The 21,903-nt window shown below is 56.7% G+C and overlaps 1 protein-coding gene across 30 annotated transcripts in view; it reads left to right on the top strand.

Moving 5' to 3' along the window:
- WNK2 (WNK lysine deficient protein kinase 2) overlaps window positions 1–14,417 on the top strand; it is a 116,186-nt gene extending 101,769 nt beyond the window's left edge. For 6 of the 30 annotated variants that reach the window (XM_070590549.1, XM_070590543.1, XM_070590548.1 and 3 more), the window contains 3 exons: window positions 7,637–7,896; window positions 11,364–11,475; window positions 14,218–14,417. In XM_070590549.1, coding sequence (XP_070446650.1) covers window positions 7,637–7,896; window positions 11,364–11,475; window positions 14,218–14,243 — 398 coding nt within the window. In that variant the 3' untranslated portion in view covers window positions 14,244–14,417. Of the gene's footprint in view, window positions 1–127; window positions 729–6,150; window positions 6,196–7,636; window positions 7,897–11,363; window positions 13,130–14,217 lie in introns of those variants that run through there. The other 24 variants (XM_070590546.1, XM_070590538.1, XM_070590545.1 and 21 more) reach the window with 11 other exon arrangements.
- The last annotated feature ends 7,486 nt before the right edge of the window (window positions 14,418–21,903 follow it).

The raw sequence follows: 21,903 nt of genomic DNA, 5'->3' as shown, positions 1-21,903 counted from the left end.
GGCTGGGCTAGGTGGAGCCGTGGATGCTAAGTGTCGAGGCGGATGTGGCTGGTGGTTGTAGGAGGGATCCCAGAGACTGTACTTGATGCCTGTCTCTCTGTTCTCTTCCCTCTATATTCATTTGCAGGCTGGACGGTTTCCCACCCAACGTCTGAGAGAGTGACCTATAAGTCTAGTAGCAAACCTCGCGCTCGATTCCTCAGTGGACCCGTGTCTGTGTCCATCTGTCTGTATTTGTTCTTTTGTATTTTATCACCTCCTGGCCCTTGGTTTCTCCCCTGCCTCCCTGTCTTCATTACTTTCCATTACTGTGTAGGCTGCCTCCCCCGGCCCATTGAAGTCACCTATTTAATGCTGAAATTGGAACCCCGTCCACGCCCGCCCTCTGGCCCAGAAAGTGCCAGTGCATGCTCTCGGCTCGTGCCCAGGCGCCAGAAGCATGTGCAGTGGCTTGCCCACCCCCGGCCTCGGGCGCTCTGCCCCCCGATTCCTAAGGCGCTCTGCATTTCTCTCGTCCGTCACTCGTTTGTTTAATGTTTTGGTTTTTTTTTTTTTTATGTTGGACGTAGTTTTATTTCTGTTGCGATTGTGGCAAATACACACGTCCGCTGTCCCCAGTTCCAGCGACAACAAAAAGACAGCCCCGGCCTTCTCTAGACGCATGGTGTGTTTCACACGTGTCTGGACTCTGAAGACATGCATGTAGCAAGCCAAGACAGTTCTAGAAGGTCACTGGAGGGTGTAACTTCCGTACAAGGGCCGTATCACAACATTCAGTCCTGTTAACCCACCCACTGCCTGGCTCCCTGCATGTGGAAATGCCGAGAGAACGTGCTCCAGCTAGGACGCCAGCCCCTGCACCCCGCTCACCTCGGGAATCTCTCCAGCACTGAGAGATGGGATCCCCGCCTCCCGCGCGGCTCTCCCGGGCCGGCCCCTCCTGGCCCTCTCTCTGGCTGGAGCACTTTACTTGGTGTGTTTCCCTCTCATCTCGTGCACCTCAGAGATGAAGTCGATTTAGTGGTTCCTCAGAGCTCTGCTGAACCAAACTCGCCCCCGTTGTCCTCAGATTCCCTGGAACGCCCTCCTAGGACCATGGACTCTGGGCCTAGGAGTGGTGCACCCGCTCAGGGCTGTCCAGATCCATTTTTATCCCTCAGCTCAATTGGCAAATGAATTAAAAGCTGTGAGGTTCTCAGGTTTTTGTTTTTTAACAGAAAAATTGAACTCTTTACTAATTGGATTGGACATGCAGGTTTAGGGCACGTGGCTTTTTGCTGGTACAATAAAGATACATTGTGTTTGTCGGGACCCGAGGCCACATCCACAGCAGGCGTCCATCCCTTCAGAGGGCCCACGTCATCCTCCCCAGGCGGGACAGGTTGGAGGCTCAGGACCTTGTAGAAAGGCCCTGGGCCGCCCAGGGCCCCTTGTCCCTAACAGGTTGCCGCTTCAGCTCAGGCGTCATCGGGCTGCTGGTTAGTTGCCGAGTTGGGTTGGGGGCAGGGGGTGGTCTGTGTGCATCCGGCTCCTTGCTTGCCTCACCGTCTCTCACGGTCCTCTTCTGCCCGTGTGTGTGCACACGTGTGTGCGCTCACGAGACTCCTGCCCGGGGAGCCGTGGGGTGAGAGCACCTGGGTCTCCAGGTGCCTTGGCTCAGACAGGCGGCTGCAGCGCTGCCAGGAAGCCACTGGCAGGTGTGGGGGCGGGTTAGACCACTGTGTCCCAGGCACTGAGGTGAAAACGAGCGAGTGAGCACATGTGCACCTCTGGCCGTCACCCTCTGCCTGGTACCCATGTGGCTTTGCTTGTGTTAAGGGTGTTCATTTGTTACACTACTAATCGTTCAAGATAAGAGAATCCCAGGCACAGCGGGACACAGGATGAGGTTTTACTCTGTCTTTGTGGCTGGGGGACAGGAGTGTGTGAGGCACGGCTTGTGGCAGGCGGGGCACCAGGCCCTGCGGGTTGGTCGTAGGTGGTGGTGCGTGCTGGCCTGGCAGGCCTGCCTTCCTCTGAGGCCGTGACCGATGAGATGCTGTGTGTGTCACGCACGGCCCCTTATAGGCCCTGGCTGTGTTCCTAGCCTCTTCAGCCATGACGAGGCTGCCCACACTCTGAGGTTGCTGGTCAGGAGAGTGCGGGGCCTGGGGGTGTGAAGACCCAGCCCAGCCTGCTGCTCTGAGGGGGCGGTGCTGGGACACCCCCTCCTGTCCCACGTCCCTGGGACCCACAGCACTTTGGGGCTCCTCCTGGAGTCACGTCTGCTGGTTCCTGGGTGGCCAGGGAGGTTGGAGGTCTGATGGGAGACTGAGCACAGAAAGGCTGGAGGAAGTTCGGAGCTGGTTGCCGCCCCAAGGACCAAGAGGCAGGGGGCCTTTGGGCAGAGGCTGCACGAGCAGAGCAGACCAAGAGTGGGAAGACCCTGTAGTGTACAGATCTGGGTCGCTGCGAGGTGGGTTGGGAGCTGGAGCTCGGGTGCCGAGGGCCGTGGCCACGGGGTCTGGGGGTGGGTGGCAGAGGTTGAGCCTAGAGGAGGTTGACAAGGTTGCTGCTTGAACAGACAGGAGACAAGGCTCCAGGAAAACAAAGTCTGTGCCAAGTTCTGAAGACAGTCCCGCTCCCCTGAGGCTCAGAGAGGATGAGAGAGGTCGGAGATGGATGAGGGCGCCAAGGGTAGAGCCGCAGGCAGCTCCAGGGGGCTGGGAGGTGACCCCACGTGGGAGAGGCTGCCAGGCCCAGGACGAACAGTGTGGGGACAGGCCCGCCATGGGAGGAGCCGGTGGGCAGGCCCTGGGGAAGCGCTGGACCCTGTGGCAGGGCAGGCCCCGCAGCCGCTGCCCATCCTACAGGACCCTCCTGCGGCCGGTCAGGGTTCAGGGAAGCTTGGGGACCTTTTTTAGGGAGTCGGGGTGTAGTCAGGTTGCAGAAGCCATTGCATCCTGGAGTCTGGCTGGTCAGAAGCTGTTGTCAGGTCCATTGACTCTCCCTGCCTCTGACTCTTCTCATCTGACCAGAAGTGGATGCTGGTATCCTTCCCGGACTCCCTCTGTGCTCATGGGGCTGTGGGTCTGCTCACGTCCCTCGGCGGCGAGCCTGGGCCTCTGCTACAGCAAGTTTTCCTCTGGGCCTCCCGTGCCCCGTGCAGCCCCAAGGCCTTGCCCTCCCCCTGGAGGGTGCTCGTCCCTCCCTCGGGGGCCCAGCTGCACTGTGGGGGACGAGGGGAAGGACCCTGGGCCAGGCCTGTGCTTCGGGGCCCGTGCGGCGGGTAGCAAGGCTCAGGGTGATGTCACCCAGGTTAGAGCCGAGCCTCACCCTCTCCCTGGTTCACGCTTCCTGGACAAGTTTTGTGGCTTTTCTCATCTTAAGCGCTTTGGTGGCTCCACAGAGACACCCTGGGTGGCGTTTTGGTGCTATATAACCATTGCTTCCCTGTGCCAGAGCCGAGTATCGAATGCCAAGTCAGGGGTAGAAACTCCTTGTCGGGGAGGCAGGGAGCCCCGCTGGGCTGCACGACGCTGCGGCCCCGGGGTTCCTCATGAGCTGCGTCAGCATCTGATAAACAGCACGTGCCAGCAGGGCCTGGCCCGGGCTCAGGAATCTGTCCCCATCAGACACCGTCGGATTCGAGACGTCCTCCTGGCAACTGGACAAGGGTCTGGATGGCGGCGGGTCGAGGCAGGGCTGGTCGTCACACCAGGGGCAGCCTGTGTTTCCATGCCAGAGTGAATGTGGGGGTGAGCAGGGTGGGGGTCTCACCGCACACAGCCGGACGCTGCCTGATACCCCTGGCCTGGCCGTGAGGGCAGGCAGCTGGTTCCTCTGTGGGGGCTTCTGCAGACACCTGCTGTGCGAGGATGAGAGGCTAGGTCGTCCTGCGTGCTGCCCTGTCACCGTCTGGGAGGAACAGGGTTTCCCCAGCAGCTGGGAGAGTCCGCATGGCTCCCCAGCCCAGCCCAGCCCACAGCTGTGGCAAGCTGCTCTCAGTAGTTCTGGGGCCTCCAAGCCAGTCTTTCCCAGGGCCTTGGCCAAGGATGGAGTCCTGCGGAGAGACCTCCCCCCTCCACGGGAAACCAGGGGTGGGGCTGGTTTAAACCATCAGGCCCCGTGTGGGTCCCATGTGGCCCCAGCACCTGGTGTTGCTACCTGGTAGCCTGGTGGCTGTGTGGGCAGGACCCGGGGGCATGTATAAAGCACGGAGCAGGGTGAGAGGGCTGGGTGCAGGCTTGTCCGTCAGATATTGCGTGGTAGGCATCCAGGATAGGACCCAGGCCAAGGCACAGACACTGAGGAGGAGATTCATGGGGCCACCTGAGAGTGGACAGGGCTGTGGTGTGAGCGAGGGCCGCTCCCCAGCCCCATGGTGGCTGCTGGGCTACAGCTCTGCACCGAGCTGGACATGTGACCTTGGTGTGGAGAGGCCTGAATCTGGTTGGTTTGTATTTAAAGGCCGCCATGAGGACCGGGAGCCATCCTTGCTCTGATCACCTTGGGCCTGTATCTGAGGAGGGCATGGAGGCCTCTGTGGGCTAGTGTCACTCTCCAGCTCTAAGCACAGTGGCCTGGTGGCCCATGGCCCTGGCTCTGGGTTCCTGTGATGTCTGTGTGGGGCCCTGTGGCGGCCCAGGCTTCCTCTGGCAATTCTAGTGGGCAGCAGGCTGTGGCTGGTCATTGTGTCCTCCTTCCGTGAGGATGACAGGAGTCGGCCCTGAATGCAGAGCCCTGGCGACACACGAGCTGCCGGCAGGCACAGGTGGCCCCTTGAAAGAACCTGTGCCCTTGGCCACAGGGACCTGGCAGGGTGGCTAGTCTATGTCCTCGGGTCATCCCCAGAGGACCGCTGTGGTCCGGGTGACGCTGCAACCACAGAGACCTGACAGGGAAGTCACTGCCTCACCTGGGCCCTCCTCCCTGTGCCCCATGGAGCCCCCAAGGGCCATGTGCTCCCAGTCAGGTTCCACCAGTTGGGAACATAGACCTGCAAAGGCCCTTCAGAGCTGCCTCCAAGGGTCGATGGGTGTGGACCGCTTCTGCTCAGCCGTTTCGTTTTTATTTCGTTTTTATTTGCTTGTTAGAGACCCAGCAGGACAGCACCTCCCCTTCCCTGGGTCGGCCTCAGAGAACACACAGGATGAACTCAAATAAGGACAACTCAGTTTGAGCTGCATTCCCGAGTCCAGTGCACACAGCTTCTCCCCGGGGGCCCAGGCTGACCTTGGCTCCTGTCCCTAGATGCAGTAGGCAGTGTCTTATCTTCAGTGGCAAGAGTGCCGGGAACAGCACCTCGGCGGGCGCCCTGCAGGGAGCGTGGGGTGTGCAGGGCGAGGGGCCAGGGGCGAGACTGCAGACAGACAGTCCACGCTAGCGTGGCTTTGCTGAGTGACCTTGGGGATGCCTGGGCTGTCCTTGTCCATCCCCCTCTGCCCGCCTGGTGCCCTGGAAGGTCGCAGGGTAAGCTGTGGGTGGGCCCTGGCCATCAGGTCGTGCCAGACACTAAAGTCAGCCGCCTGCCCAGCAGTCGGGCACAGGCAGCCTCTGGGGGCGCAGGATCCGGCAGCTCTTGGTGGTGGCCCAATGACAAGGAGGCCTCGCCCTGCCCCGGTGGACACCTGGCCTCGGCTGAGGCAACAGCGTTGCAGAGAATCGGGGTGGGCCCTGCCCCGACCTCCCTCGAGGACCCCTCGTGTTTCCCCCTCAACGCCCATGCTGGCCGGGTGGGCATTGGCCTCAAACCTGCAAAACAATGTATCTTTTTGCACTTGGAAAACCCCCCACGGGCCTGGCCCGCAGAGTCCTCTGGCCCACCCAGGGGCTCGCGCCTCAGGAGGCGCCTAGCTCACGTTTGGAGCAAAGTGGTGCACTGGCTTTTTGTTCGTTTTGTTTTGTTTTTCTTCCTTTTTTTGGACTATGCTTCTGAAAACTCACACTTCTACCCAAAGCTTAGGGCCGGCCGGCCCCCGCCCTTGGCGAAGCTCGCGTGGGCCCGCTCCCTGACGCGGGCCGCCCCAGCCGGCGGCCGGCCCGTCTCTGAACTGCTGGCCTCTGCTCTCCTCGCACACTGGTGGCTCTTGCTTAGATGTGGTGGCCTGTCCCCGTGCGTGCTGTCCTGCCTAACCCTGTGGTCTTGTGTCGTTTCTTCTTCCCTTGCAGGGTCTGCCTTGAAGCGTCTCTGTCTAGGCAAAGAGCACAGCAGTCGTAACTATCGGTTTCTTCCCCTTGTCCGCTCTCCATCGCATGGGCTTGATTGTGGCTAGTGCGCAGCGGGGTTTCCGTGGGGTGCGCGGGTAGGCGGGTGGGCCTGCACCTGCTCCTTGCCCACCCTCCGCTGACACCGCCCCACCTCACCCGGCGGGACAGCCGCCCACAGGCGCCCCTTGCAGCTCCGTGGCTCCGAGGGTTGTGTTCCCGCCCGTCCACGTTAGCGGGCCCTCCTTCTCCGGAACGTCCACTCGCCACCAGTCATTAATTGGCTCCTTTTCCAAAACCGTAGGAATGAGTATTTCCTTGAAGTGCTAAAGATGAGTGCCCCGAGGAGAGATGCCGGGACGAAATGGGTATCAGTCTACCGGGGCGCCCACCGCTCTCATCTCGCGCCTCTTTTTTTCCCCCCTTTTTTCTTTCCTGGCTGAAATGTTCATGTAGAAGTAGCTGTGTGTGCACCCTCATCACTAACGTCTGGCTGTCCGTGTCTGTGCTTTTCCATTGCTAGCCACTAAGGTAGACCGTTTTGTAACAGCTTGTTTGAAGAGATGGTCATTAGGTTATTTTTTTAATGCAGAAAATGCAATAATTGGTTTATTCAAAATTGCCAACCAGAAACTGTGTTGGAGAGGAGAGAAGGGGACAATTTTTAAAAGTTTAAAAGTCCTGATTTGGTCATTTAGAAAAAATCTTCAGCGAAGTGGCCAGGTGGGCTCGTGTTCATCTGGCCTCGCCTGAGCTGCGGCCCCCAGGCCTTCAGGGTGGCCAGGCCTCCCAGCTCCCCTGCTACAGGCTTCGGCCCCACAGACAGCTTGGGGGCCCACATTAGAAGGCTCACGGTGTTTCTACCCTTTGTTAGTACTTTCCCCAGATGCTCTGATGAGGAGAGGTGCAATTTCTGTCTTAAACCCCACACCACGTAGCCCTTCATGTGCATGGGAATGCCAGCAGTCCAGCCTCCTGCGAGCATTTCCTCTCTGCTGGAAGGATGCGGCAGCTGCTGCGTGCTGAGCGGTCTGCTCAGAGCACTGTCGCGCCTCTTCCAAGTCCTTGTGTTAGAGCTGACAGTGCAGAGGCCAGAGGAGCTCGCCCCAGGCTGTCTGACTGCGCCAGGAGTTTCCTGAGCTCTCACACGGGAGCCTGGTGGTTGCGGGCAGCATGAGCGCAGAGTGGGTGCTGAGTAAGGCTGCCGGCTGCTGGGGTCCTGTCCCCTGGCCCGGCTAATGAGATGGGTGAGTCTCCTGGCACAGCCCAGTGCCCCCTCAGCCCCTGGAAATGCCACACTGTGTCCAAAACTGGCGCAGGGCCCCACACGCAGACCATCTCCTGAAGCAAGGTGTTGCCAGGCTTGAGCGAGACCATCGTAAGAGTGACTGCAGCCGGCTGTGGAGCTGGCGTGCGCTGTCACCAACCCCAGCCCGTGTGTGCTCCCCAGGGTCCTCCACCAGCAGCCTGGTCCCGGGCCCTGAGCCGGGCCCCCAGCCGGCCCTGCATGTCCAGGCGCAGGTGAACAACAGCAACAATAAGAAGGGCACCTTCACGGATGACCTGCACAAGCTGGTGGACGAGTGGACGAGCAAGACGGCTGGGGCCACGCAGCTGAAGCCGTCGCTCAACCAGCTGAAGCAGACGCAGAAGCTGCACGATATGGAGGCCCCGGCAGGCCGGCCGCTGGCCCCCGGCGAGGCACGGGCTGTAAGTGGGGCACAGTGGGGTGGAGGGGGGACTGGGTGGGAGCGGGGCTGCGACCCCAGGTCCAGCAGAGCAACCCCCAGCGTGGCTTCATCCCTGTGGGCCAGCCCTGTCTGTCCTCGCTCTGACCCCGGCCGGCGGAGCGGGTGGGACCTGCACACCACCCCCGGGGACACCCCTTTGGGCTTTAGCCCAGGCTCCCAGACCACATGGGGCCAGGCGGGGAGCTGCAGTCTTGGGCGTTGTCACCTGTGTGTTCCTGCACCAGGACTGCCGACTTCGTGACCCACCTGGAGGAGGGGTGTTCCCGCTTTTTCCATCTTCTGAAGGAGCTTGTGCGAGATTGCGTTCTCACTGGCGAAGCTGTCTGGGGTGGAGTTCTGTTTTTCAGTGTGGGAAGGTTTCTCTATGACCTTTCACTTTAAAAAACTTGAAACACACAAAGAGTTGAGAATTCCGTGGGGAACTCTTGCGTGCCCCACCCGCACGGCGTGATTGACCATTTGCTGCATTGTCCCACGTGTCTCACTCCCTGGAGGGGAAGGTTTTCCTTATGGTGCGGTTCCTTTTCTAGTTGGCACGATTGGATTTCCTGTTTCCCCGCTCTGTTAAACTCTGCTTTTCTGGCAGTTGGTACGTCTCTAAATTTATCTGAGTTTTCGAGTTAGTTGGCATAAAATTGTTCATGACACCTTCTCTCCCCACAGTTTCAGGATGTGCAGGGATGTCTTGTTTTTCATTCCCGATAGCGGTGATTTCCGAGGGTGCGCTCGCTCCCGTGCTCTCTCCCCTCACGCAGCCCCCTTAGGGGTTGATAGATTTACCAGCCTCTTCAAAGAACTCCTTCGGGTTTTGATGATATTCTTTGTTGTATGTTTCATTAGTTTATTTCTTTTATTATTTCTTTCCTTCTATCTTTGGGTTGATTTTTTTGTTCTAGAAGGTTCCTTTAGATGCACCGCTCATGGGTTTCCAGCCTTTGATCCTGTCTGCGCTCAGGCTGTGATGCTCCCTCTAGTGGTTTTTAGCTGCATCCCAAAGATTTTGATATGTAGCATTTTCTTTAACCGTCAGTTAAAAATAGTTTGTAACTTCCACTGTGATTTGAAGTAACCGAGTTATTAATTTCCTCGTGATCTTTTTATTACTGTTTTTTAGCCTAATTGCACTGTGATAAGGGAGCACACTTTGTGTTTTCAGTCTTTAAAATCTGCCGGGACTGGCCTTTTGACCCGAGTCGGCAGTCTTGGTCGCTGCTCCACGGATGCTAGAGGCCACCTCTTTCGTTCCCTCTCCGTCCACACTCCCAGTCTGAACGCCCCCATTTTTCTGGACGCCTTCAGCACCCTCCCGACAGCCACACCTCCATCAGTCCAACTGCTCAAGTCATTCTCTGTTATTCTGGGACACAGTTGAGAGTCCTTACCGTGGCCCACGGCCCCGCGGTCTGTGCCCCGAGCCCTGGGCAGGCTGGCCTCTGCTGCTGGCTGTGCACCACCACGTTGGCTGCGCTGCCCGTGCTGGGCCGTGCCCGTCGGCTGGCCCTGCTACCCCTGTTGTTCAGATAGCTGGGGTTCTTACTAAAGTCTCGTTTATTTGTTTTACTGTTCTTTAAATTGTGGTAAATCTATATAACAAAGTTTACCATTTTAATGATTTTTACACGTATAGTTCAGTGGCGTTAATTATATTCACAGTGTGCAACCTTCACCACTGTCCACTTCTAGACCTTTTTCATCATCCCACACAGAAACTACTCATTAGGAAATAACTCGCCACTCCCCTTTCTGGTAATCTGCCTGTCCCGCCCCTCGGAACCCGCCACCCTTCTGCCTTCTGTCTGTGTGAATTCGACGACTCTGGGGACCCCGTATGAGTGGCGTCACACAGTATTTTCCCTCTTGTGTCCAGCTTATTTCACTCAGCATAAGGTTTTCAAAGTTCATCCACATGGTAGTATGTGTCAGAACTTCTCTCTGTTTTCCAATTTTTTTATTGTGGTAAATACGTGTAACAAAATTTACCATTTTAGCCATTTGTAAGTATACAGCTCGGTGGCATTAATCGCATTCTAGTTGAACGAGATTTCTAGGTCCTTAACATTTCCGTCTACATTTTAGAAACAGCCTGTTAATTTCAGCACAATGGCCGTGTGGGGTTTTGGTTGGGATTCTGTCGACTCTGTGATGAACTGGGTAGGACTTGACGTGTGCACAGTGGAGTCCTCCTGTAAACATGACATCTCTCTGTTAATTCCTATCTTTTTTATTTCCTCTCAGCAAAGTTTTGTCGTTTTCAGTGTGAAGGTGTTCGCTGGTGGTGTTTCTTTCATCGGATTTATCCCTGGGTTGTTGATGTTTTGGAACGCGCCTGTAGATTGTGTTGTTTTAAAGTGCGCTCCCCAGTTGTGTGTTGCTGGTGTGTAGAAACGTGGTTCATTTCTGTACCTCATAGTCCACGATCTCACTACGTTTGCTTGCTGGTTCTAGAAATTGGTTTATCTGTTCTTCTGGGTTTTCTGTACACAGTCTTGTCATCTGTAGGTAAGGATGGTTTTCCTTTTTCCTTTCCACTCTGTGCCTCTTGTTCCTTTTCTTGCGTGGCCGAGACTTCCCACGCAGCGCGGGCCGGGAGCGGGGACCTTGGGGAAGAGCAGTTGGATCTCACTTGGGCCCGGGGCTGGCTGTGGGTCTGTGGGTGCCCCTCACACGGGGAGAAGCGCCCTCTGGCCTCGGCTGCTGTGCCTGCGTGAAGCAGTGGAGTTGCCCAGATGCTCTCCTGAGTCTGCGGAGGGCACCCCGGGCTCTCCCTTGGGGCACAGCTGCGGGGAGCTGCTGTGTTTCCCGCTGGGGCAGCAGCATTGCCTTCCTGGGAAACCCGCTTGGTTTGATGTTTTACCTTTTTTATATTGCCGGGTTGGAGGGTTTGGAAGCTGTTGGTCTGTCATCTCCTCCCGCGCAGCAGCCTCCTCAGGTCTCTGCATCACAGCCACGCTGGCCTCACCCACCATCGCAGCTCCGCTCCCTGTCCCTGTGCTGTTGTGCTTTGATGTGGAGAGCGAAGGGACTGCCCTGCCATTGGCTGCGCACTCTGGGCACTCGCCCCCCACAGCTCCCAGCTCTGGTCCTCCCGCGATGGCTCTGACCAGCCAAGCAGGAGGCCTTTGGGTGGGGGTATGGCTCACTGTGTCTTCAAGGGTCAGGCCCTGCGGGGTCTACTCCGAACCCCCTGGCCCGTGGACAGCCATGGTGTGCGGCCCAGAAGTGAGGGGGTGCAGCTTTGGTGAGTGAAAGAGGGGGGGTGGCCGTTTCCCGCCAGCCCCATGCTGTCACTCTGGTGTCAGCCCTTAGAAGTCACCCGTGGAGGTCCTGGGACACTCTCCCGAGGACGGAGAAACCACAAGGACCCCCACGGCCACTGGGGAGGCCGGCTGATATGGCCACATGTGCCTTCCTGTTCTTGTCTTGTAGATGAACACGCCTCGAGCAGCAGTGGGGACGCCGTGTCTGGCCCCGGCGCCCGGCCCTCTGCCCACCGCCGTCATTCCCGGAGCCACCCCAGCTCTGCCTGTGCCCATGCCAGGTACTGCCCTCTCCGGCCTCCCAGCCCCGCCCTGTGCACTGCCTCTGGGCCAGTACAGACGTCTGCTCCCGACTCCAGTGTCCTGGGGGCCCTGGGCAGCCCCGGCGGGCAGTTGGAACCCTGCCTGGGGACCAGGCGTGGGCACAGCGGGCTCCGTGCTTCCCGTGTCCTTGCAGCCGCCTGCGGTCAGTGAGCCCGGCCCCAGGCTGAGGATCACATAGCTTTCTGTCCAGCCACTTACCAGATGGAACACCTGAACTGAACAGCCCGGAGCAGCCGGGCTGTGGTTGGGCCTCCGCGCCCTGCCCCGCCTGCCCGCGGGTGTGGGACCCGGCGTGGGCAGCATCCTCGCTTCCTCTACTGCTGCAGACACTGTCCCCTCTTAGTCCCCTGGTCTACACTTGCAGTCTCTGCACCCCCTTCTGTACTTGAATTGATGGTTAGAACGTTGCGATCACCCTGAGAAGTACAGTGCCTTGAATTCCAGCTTTTCCGTTGCCTGATGGAAAGAGATGTTAAAAAACAATCATGTATCGGAAAAGGTGTATTTCATTTGCAATTGGCTTGTGTGTCCACATCTTAGTTTCCCATTTTAAGTTACAGAGAGATGAGTGGTTTACAAATCTTAAGCTAAAGTCTGATCTTTAGTTTTGTGTTGAAAATGCCTTTTTTTAAAAAGAATTGAGTTATTGATCTTGAATATCAGAGTTGCAGATGCTAGGGAGCTCTGCTTTGTGCTCATAAAACGAGACCTCTCTGGGCTTCTGCGGGCACTGGGAGTAGAGAGATGGACGCACCCTCAACTGCAGCGTGGCCAGCAGGCGGCCTAGGGGTACGTGGTTCCTGGGCAGTGGGTTGCTCGTGGGAGTGGGTGTCCTATGAAGGAACTGTGTTTGGCTGTGCGGAACCTGCTGGGAAGAGCTAGGTGAGCGAACATGCCCCCATGACCCAAAGCCAGCCGGGCTGCTCTGAGTGTGGGCAGGGAAGGGTGTGTGTGGGGAGCAGGAGCCCTGCAGAGACAGCGCGGCCCCTTCGGCTGGGGGATCTGCTGACTCCTGCCGGCCCACCTGCCTTCTCCATTATTTGTGCTGAGGCCCGTGGCCACCTGGGCCTCGCTTGCAGCTGCTCTACCCGCTCTGGCCTCCTGCTGTTCTCCAGGCCCCGAGGCCACCCTGCCGGGCGGGAGGGTTCCTCTCCGGGGCTTCCAGTGGGGCTCATCTCAGAGGGAGCCGAGGGCCCCGCGCCTCACGGACCCCGGTACATCCCGCTGCTGCTGGGAGGCAGCTGGCTGCGCTGCCAGCCGTGACTTTATGGTTCTGCTGGACTTTGGGACCTCACTAGAACTGGCTGAGTTATGGGTTCAAATATATTATTCCGTCAATTCAGTTAGAATTGAATTCTCCAGGCCGTTAGGCAGAGTCTTCTGCCAGGGCAGATGTGCAGTAAGAGATTTCTGTTCTCTGGAACGTGCCCCTCGGTCCCTTGTTGAGAAGCGCGTGCGCCTGGTCCTGAGGGTGGTGGAAGCTGCCCACCTACTCCCTCTGTTGCACCGGACATAGGTTTGGAGCCCTGGCTCTATACACGGATGGCCAGTGACACGGAACCCCAAGAGACTGTATATATGAAGGAGAAAATAAACGTTTTTGCTTGAAAACAGTGTGGAACAACATCTTTGTCTTACCCTCTGTTCACGTGAAAGCCGAACCGGCCAGCCTCTCAGGGAGGATGGAACAGGCCGCCCGGGCGGGCTGCGCTGCCCTGCCCTGGGCACAGCATCACATCAGCTCCATGCCCACCGTTGACCCCTCGCCCAGAAGGCTGGGGCAGCCGACCGGGGCCCGGGGGCTGAGCAGGGGTGTGGTCTCCCTGACCAGAGCCAGGTGTGGTGGACGCTGAGCCAACCTAGCTTGGGGGACGAGAATGGGGTTTTGGGTGGGGCCCTGTCACCTGCACATGGCACCCACCGGGAGTGGCCTGGGCCCAAGGACCGGCCTCTGCTGGCTCCAGGCCTGAGTTAGCCTGTTTGCCCGGCTTTCAACCATTCTGAACTTGAACTGCATTTAGACGTGCAGTGGGTCAGCCGCATGAAGAGCGTGAGTCTTGTGGCCATCTAAGGGGTGGCTCTGACCCCTGTCCACACTGGCTATCCTGGAGAAAACCAGGTTTGCGTGACTCACCGTGGACAGAGCTGGGGGGATGCGGGGCTCTTCTGCCCCCTGTCCTGGGTCAGCGTCTGTGCACAGAGAGGACTTGGGGCAGGTGCAGGGTGGGGAGGCCCCCGTGGGGCTCAGCACATGTTTCTGGCTGGCCTGCCCTTGATGGCCTTGCGCTTGGCGGCCTGCGCCCCTGCAAGCACTCAGGCTGGTGGCGGCTGCTGTGCTCATCCCGCGTTCCCGTCGAGATGCAGTCTGGCTCTGTCCCTCTGCTCTCAGAGGGGCCCCAGCCCTGTGTGGCCTCTCGTCTCAGCGCTGGCCCTGGGCCGAGGTGGGGCCCCTCGGGGTTGCTGCCTCTCTCACGGTGGCCAAGGAGCCAGACACAGCTTGGTCCAGTGCTGCTGCCGTTGGGCGCGGGGCAGCCCGTCTGGTGTGGGCAGCTGCTCAGTCTGCACGGTGCATGGCCGCAGTCAGGCCGCCGGACCCCAAGGAGCGTGAGTGCTCTGGTGTTGCCGCCGCCTCCCTGGAGAGCAGGGCCTCGTGTGTCCGCGTCGGGCCTGTAATGAGCTGTGGCGGTTTTGTTTTCTAGATTCTGAGAGTGAGAAGCCCGACTGAGCCCAGGCAGGCGGACCCACCCGACGCCAAGCCCCATGTCGTCTCCTGGAGAAGCCGCGCCCTCACCTCGTGTCCGGTTCACGCTGTTTTGTAACCACTTTCTAAGCATTTTTTATTCACAATTGGAAACACAAATGTAACACAAGAATAAAAAATATTTTGGGGGAAAAGGGACTTCGGTTTTTCAAACTGTCCTTTCCGGCGGCCCCAGATGGCAGGTGGCCTGAGTCAGTGAGTGAGGGAGGCATGGAGGGGCCCTGGCTGCCGGGGGCGGGTCTGGACACACTTCGAGCGTGTCCTGGGTGTGGCCGTGAGAGTTCGTGGTTCAAACAGTGCCGTTCAGTGCACCTGTGGGCTCCATCCTCGGCTGGGGACACACAGGACGGGTCAGACGGGTGACACGGTCCCTCTTCTTGGAGAAGCAGCCGAGGCTGTGGATCATGGTGGCCTGGCTGCCATGTTCAGAGTTCTCCCCGTCACTCCCAGGGCAGCCCCATTCTCCATGGGGCCTGGAGGTCACGCTCGGGAGGGCGAGCAGTGGTGCCCGTATCCGGATGTGGCCTGCCACCCGCACAGACTTGGGCCTTTGCAGGCCTCAGCTTCCTGCTCCGTGTCACCCACCCCCAGGCACAGTGGGCGTCCACAGTGGCCCGACATGGCCCTTCCTCCAGAGTCCACGTGACCTGGGACCTTGGCTGCAGTGGGAGGCAGGCCAGGTGCACTGGCCCCCTGGGGTGGGGGTCTGACACACAGTGTGAGGGTGGGAAGCCTGGGGGCGGCCTCATGGGAAACATGTGGTGGGAGATGGCAGCCTGGCCGGTGGGGGCTCACACTGGGCGGGGGTCTGGGGTAACCTCAGGGGCCCACACGTCAGGTTGGGGAGTGCGTGTGTGTTCTCATTAATCTCTGCGCCGTAGCGTTTCCTCCAGTGATGAGCATGGGGAGGGCCAGCAGCACCTGGGTCGGGTCACCAGGGGAGCCCCAGATGCTGCTGTGACCTGGCTGTTGTCGTGGACGTTCCCAAATGTCATGTTCGTCATGACAAAATGCCAGCCCCCGAGACTTAACTCCCACACAACTGGCTGGAGAAAGCAGAGGGCCGTGGGCTCCCCAGGGCGTGCAGGCACGGCTCGGGCCGTGCGTGGGGGCCGCCCTCCCAGCTTCCGCCACTCGGTGTGGCTGTCCATGTCAGGTGGACACGCCTGGCATGTGCGGTGGTCTTGGACCCCTGTTCTCCAGTGACAAAGCAGTGCGGGCAGGTGTGTAGTCGCTGTCACACCGCCACCTGTTTTCATTGCATTCGTTTTGTCACCATCTGCAGCTCCTGTTACTGGTTTTCTTCCGACGACAGTAATGCATAGTTTACCTTTTCAGACGGCAGATTCGTTCGAATCATTCGTCTTAAGCAGCATTAGTGCAGGCGCTAAGGGTCAACGTTGGTGGTGACATAGTAGTCACTATGGGGACGGTAAAAACAGTACCTGAGTGAGTGGTAAAAATGGTGAGGGCAGACGAAGCTGGATGCCCAGCAGGGGCTCGTGGGCAGTCATGACAGCCCTTGGACGCAGGACCTGAGAGGGCCGAGGGTTCCCCTGGGATTTCCAAGTGGGCAGCACCCAGGCTCCTTGACTGTGGGTGGGCTTTTGGCGAGTGAGGAGAGCAGTGGGGGTGGAGGGCCTGGACAGACTGACCACTGTCCGCAGCGCAGCACCGCGAGAGCTTCCCCCCGGCCCCCAGCACGTCTTCTGGGCGGGAGCCATGGGCACCCCCTCACCTCCTGGGACCCTGAGTCGCAGAGTCTGCCCCACCCCACCCCACACGCAGACTACAGACGGAACGGCCCTCTGGAAGCAGCTGTCGATTGCCGTTGATCAGCACAGGTGGAAGGACGGGCCAGCGAAGGTGACGTCCAGCCGACGCCCAGGGGATCCTGCACATCGCCCTCTGGGGGCCCTGCATGCCCAGCCTTGTCTGCTACTCAGAAACACCCCACGGCTCCCCGGAGCCCGCGGGGTGAGCCTAATCCCATGTCTGGGAGCCCGAGGCTCTCTGCACTCTGCGTCACCCGCCAGATGTGTCCACCGCTCCAGCCCTGGCTGCCATGCCCAGCCTTGATTTATCATGTTGTCTTGGGCATACAGACGGGACGGCTTACACAACAGATGCTTACTCCTCACGGCGTGGAGGCCGGAAGTCAGGATCACGGCGCGGCCTGTAGGTTTCATTCTGAGGCCTCTCCTCCTGGCACGTCGGCCCCATCATCTCACCACTGCCCGCGTGAGCTCTTCTTTGTGCACACACAGAGAGCGAGAGTGCTCTGTTTCTCTTCCTCTTGGTAGAGGGACACTAATCTTATTGGATCGGGGCTCCGCCCTATGACCTCGTTTAATCTCAGTGCTTCCGTAGAGGCCCCGTCTCCAGACAGTCACCGTGGACGTTACGTTATGTTACGTTATGGCTTCACCATAGGAATCTGGGGGGGGACACAAACATGCAGCCCATAGCTCATGGCTTATTAAATAATTTGGATGTAAAATCCATTCATAAGATTGAAACTCTCTATACTTGTCTCCACTTGCAAACACATTTTAAAATTAGGTGAATACCAAATACTTATACACGGAGAGAGAGAAGAGGGGTGTGTCAAGACATACTTGTGACAGAAAACTGAAAGGAGCCACTTTGCTGGACCCCACGTGAGCTTGCAGAGCTGAGCATCCCTCCCCAGACCTAATGCATCAGCATCAGGGATGGGGCAGTGGCGAGCACACCAGGCGAGCTGCACAGGGCTGGTCAATGCACTAACGCTGAGGCCACAGAGCTCCTGGTTTGAAACTCAAGCACGCACAGCTCCAGAAAAGAGAAAAGAGGACCAAAGAACACATGAGATAAATAAAATCAAATTGCAAGATGATAGACTTAACCCTAATATGTCAGTAACCACATTTGTAATGGTGTGTAAGTGGTCTGATCGCTCCAATTAAAAGAAATTGTCAGATTGTACTTAAAGAAGATCCAACTATATGTTGCCTACAGTAAATGTACGTTAAATATAAAGACACATAGTAAGGTAAAGGATAGACAAGATAGACCATTGAACATCAGTCAAAAGTAAGCTGGAGCGACTAATATACAAAAATGCAGATTTCAGAGCAGAGCTCATTATGAGAGCAAAGACATCATTTCAGAATGCAAAGGGGTCAACTCACCAAGATACATACAATTCTAAACATTTCTGCCCCAATCACAGGGCTTTACGATGCATGAGGAAAGTGGACAGAACTGCAGAGAGAAACTGACCACAACTGTAGTCAGATACTTCGATATCCCTCTCTCAATGGTTCATCGAACAAGCAGGCAGAAAACCACCGTAATGAGCCTGCCTCTATCCCGTTGTTGGTGTCTGACTGCTGACAGCGTTTAAGCTTCACCCTCCCTCTTCCCTATGTGTCCCCTTCTGCACACTCAGATAGAAGCCCTGTGCCCCCTCTCTTGGCGCTGTGGGAAATTCACGCCATGCGTGGAAGCCCCCATCCTGACCCTCCCCCCAACCACCATAAAAACCCCAAGCCCGTCTCCCTTCCCTGCTCCCTCAATCCACTGTGGACCAGAAAGCCTCATTATTCAAGTAACAAGCCTTTTCATCCTCTCCTGATGTGTGTATGGTGGTGTCATCAACCTCAACATCCAAGCCAAATTTGGGCTGGAAGCCCCTCCTGTTTCTGCAGAGTGACCACCACAGCCACAGAGAACACAGCAGACGTGAACTACACTGTCAACCAGCTTGGCCTGGTGGACATTTCTAAACACCCCACCCACAGCAGAACATGTGTTCTTTTTATGTGTACATGGTCCATGGACCAAGATAGGCCACATTCTGGGCCATGAAAATGAGGGACAACAGGGCCAGCTCCGGTGGCCTAGTGGTTAAGTTCAGCACGCTCTGCTTTGGCGGCCTGGCTTCAGTTCTTGGGTGCAGATCTACACCGCTCTGTTACTAGCCATGCTGTGATGGTGGCCAACATACTAAAACATAGAGGAAGATTGGCATGGATGTTAGCTAAGGGTGAATCTTCCTCAACAAAAAAAAGAGGGACAATAAATTCTAAAGGCTTCAAGTCATACAAATGGTGTTCTCTGACCACAATGGAATCAAATTAGAAATCAATAACAGACCTCTGGAAAATATCCAAACATTTGGAAATGAAATAGCACTCTTCTAAATAACCCACAAATCAAAGAAGTCAAAGGAGAAACCCTGAAAAAAATTTAAACTGAATGAAAATGAAAACACAACATATCAAAATTGGCAGGACATTCTAAAGCAGTGTTTAGGAGAAAATTGATAACATCCAGCCTGTATCAGAAAAGAAGGTGGCATGTCAGTGACTTCATCTCCCGCCTAAGAAACTAGCAAAGGAAGAGAGCACACACATATTTAAATCCAATGTAAGCATAAGAAATTGAATAATAAAAATCAATGAAATAGACAGCAAGAAAACAATAGAGATATCAATGTAACCAAAAGCAAAGAAACCCAATAAAACTGAAAACCCTCTCTCTAGACTAAGCAGGAAAAAAGAGAAGACACAAATTATTAATGTCACAAATGAGAGAAGTGACATCAAGACTGATCCTGTAGATAGTAAAAGGGTTATAAAGGACTATTATGAGCATCATGCCAATAAATTTGACCATTTGGATGAAATGGACAAATTACTTGAAAGGTACAAATTACCAAAGCTTACTTAAGAAGAAATAGATAACCAGGATAAAACATATCGTGGAATGCAGCAATCAAGATCGTGTGCTTATGGCATCGAGATAGATTAATAAATCAGTGGAACAGAGTAAGGAGTTCAGGATCAGACCTACACATAAAGGACACTTGATTTTCAACAAAAGCACCAAGGAATTCAGTGAAGAAAGGATAATCTTTTCAACAAATGGTTCTGGACCAGTTGGATATCCAGGTGTAAAAAACCAAAACTTTTATCATACTTCACCATATACAAAAGTCAAGTCAAAATGGACCAAAGACCCAATATAAAAATTTTAGGAAAAAATAAGATCTTTATGACCTTGAATTAGGCAAAGATTTATTAAATACAACACCAAAAGCACAACATTTTTTTTTTAAATTCATGAATCGGAGTTTATTAAAGTCAAAACTTCTCTTCAGAAGACACGGTTAAGAGAATGAGACAAGCCGCAGACTGGTACCTGGTGAAGAACTTGTTTCCAGACATAAAGAATTTCAAAAATGCGATAACAACAACATACACCAATTTTTTTGATGAGCAAAGGATTTAAAGAGATACTTCACCATAGACAAGCTCTGGATGGCGAAGGAGCACATGAAAAGGTTCTCAAAATCACCAGTCATTTCAAGAATGTGGATTACAACCCGCTGCATGCCCCTTGAAATTGGAAGCACCGACCGCCGATGCTGGTGAAGCCGAGACGGAGCTGGAACCAGGACCTCCCACCGCCAGAGGGACGCAGACTGGTGCTAGCGCTCGGGAAACAACCTAGCTTCTAATAGAGTTAAAGCTTGCTTACCCTGTGACCTGTCCACTCCAGGTGCTGACCTCAGAGAAAGGGCAGCACAAGTCCTCACAGGGCATGACCTTCCCACCAGCCTTCTCTGGAATGGCTGAGGACCGGACTCACCCCTGTGCAGGCCCGGCCGTACTGACATCAGATCCCCAGGGACAGGAGGACGCCTGGGGTACCTGGGAGATGGCGGAGGACGGAAGGAGACTTCCGGAGGTGACGGGAGTCCGCTCTCTCAGGGTGATGTCACCAGGGTGTACGTTGTCCAAACTCGCCCCCTGGTGCACTGTGCATAGGCACTGTGTGCTGGGTCACGTGCACATCCACGAGCTGCTCCCCTCCCGTGCCCACCTCCCCTCCAGGGGAGCCCAGACCCTCTCAGCACGAGGCCCAGCCGGCCGCCCCGCCATCTTTGTCGCCGTGTGGGTTCTCTGTCGATGGAGCGTGAGTTACTCCATTGTTTTCTTTCTTCCTTGGTTTTCTGTGCCCCCGAAGGAGAACGTGTCTCCACCACGGCTGCCTGCTCTTGGGAGTGCTCAGTGCTGCTTGTGGGGTGAGTGAATGGGTTGGTGGACAGGGAACGAGCCTGGCTGACGCCGAGCCAGAGCAGGGGCAGGACCCACCATGTGCTGGGGGCAGGGGCTGCTCCCACCCTGTCAGGGGGTCAGGGGCCGGGAAGAGGACGGCAGCCCCTGATGACCTTGCTCAGTCTCCGTTGTACAGGGGAAACTAAGCCATGGCACATCAGACGCCCCGGCACCCGACTGGCGGGCGATGGGCTGGAGACTTGGACCCTGACCCCCTGCTGCATGGCCTGCCCCATTTCTTGGTCTGCATCGGAGCCAAGTTTTGGAAGCTTCTATCACAGGCACCTTCCAGCAAATAGCAGGATTTCAACCACCGTCTGGGCCACTGGCCCAGGTCACGGCAGGTCATGGTGAGGCAGTGTCGCCCCTGGGCTCAGTGCCCAAGTGTCTCCACAGACTCTGGCAGGGGCACCCTGCTCCCCAGCAGGCCAGTGCTGCTGGAGGAGAAGCCCTGCTGGGTGTGACGGGCACATGGTCTGAACGGGGTAGATGTGAAATCAGGGCTGGCCTGGAGCCTCTGTTCCCGGCATTCTCTTCCTACTCATCTGGTCAGCTCAGCGACGGGAGGTGACAAATCCCCGGATGCTGCAATCGTCAGGCAGGGAGCAGGGAGGCGGCCGCCTTGTCCTCCCAGACCCCTGCTCTGAGCCACGAGCACCCGCCAGCCAAGTGCCTCATGTCACTGGAACTCCTTTTCTAAGAGGAGCCGGACAGCCCTGGTTTTTATGTAATTGGAAACAAGTTGGAACCCTTTAAAAGCACTGTATGCCGGCAAGCATCATGGTGTCTGGGATTTGCTTCAAAATCACCTGGAGCTGGGGTGGTGGGTGAGGCTAGAGACAGTGCATCAGTCAGCTCGGGCTGCATAACAAACACCACAGGCATGGCGGCTTAGACAACAGACACTGTTTCCCACAGTCCTGGAGGCTGGACGTCCGCGATCAGGGTGCGGGCAGGGCTGGTTCCTCCTGCGGCCTCTCTCCTGGGCGTGCAGACGCCGTCTCCTGCCTGTGTCCTCACAGGTCGTCCGTCTGTGTGTCTGTGTCCTGATCTCCTCTTCTTACAAGGACCCCAGTCACGCTGGGTCAGGGCCCACACGTATGACCCATTTTAACTCAGTCACCTCTTTGGAGGCTGGGTCTGCAAACGCAGCCTCAGCCTGAGGCGCCGCGTTAGGACTTCAGCATGTGGACATCGGGAGGGACGCAGTTCAGCCCGTCACAGATGGTAAGACGGGCCGTTAGCTGGTCATCACTGGGACTGGCCCTGGGTCCCCAGGGCTCATCACTACACTACGCTCCACAGTTTCCAGACATTTGAACATTTCCCCCAAACAAAACAAGACTTTGTTCGGGCCACGCCACACCCGTCCACAGGCTGGCCGGGGCCTAAGTCCTGCCTGTGGCCTTAGCAGAGAGGGTGTCGTGCTCGCCGCGGAGGGCAGCGGCCCGGGACCCTTCAGAAGAGACTTGGCGGGGTCTCTCCCTTGCCCCTGGGCCTACGAGGGAAGCTCTCAC

Source organism: Equus przewalskii, chromosome 22 (genome assembly GCF_037783145.1).
Source record: "Equus przewalskii isolate Varuska chromosome 22, EquPr2, whole genome shotgun sequence".
Lineage (NCBI taxonomy): Eukaryota > Metazoa > Chordata > Mammalia > Perissodactyla > Equidae > Equus > Equus przewalskii.
Note: the sequence above shows the minus strand (reverse complement) of the source record. Positions and strands in the feature narration are given on the sequence as shown.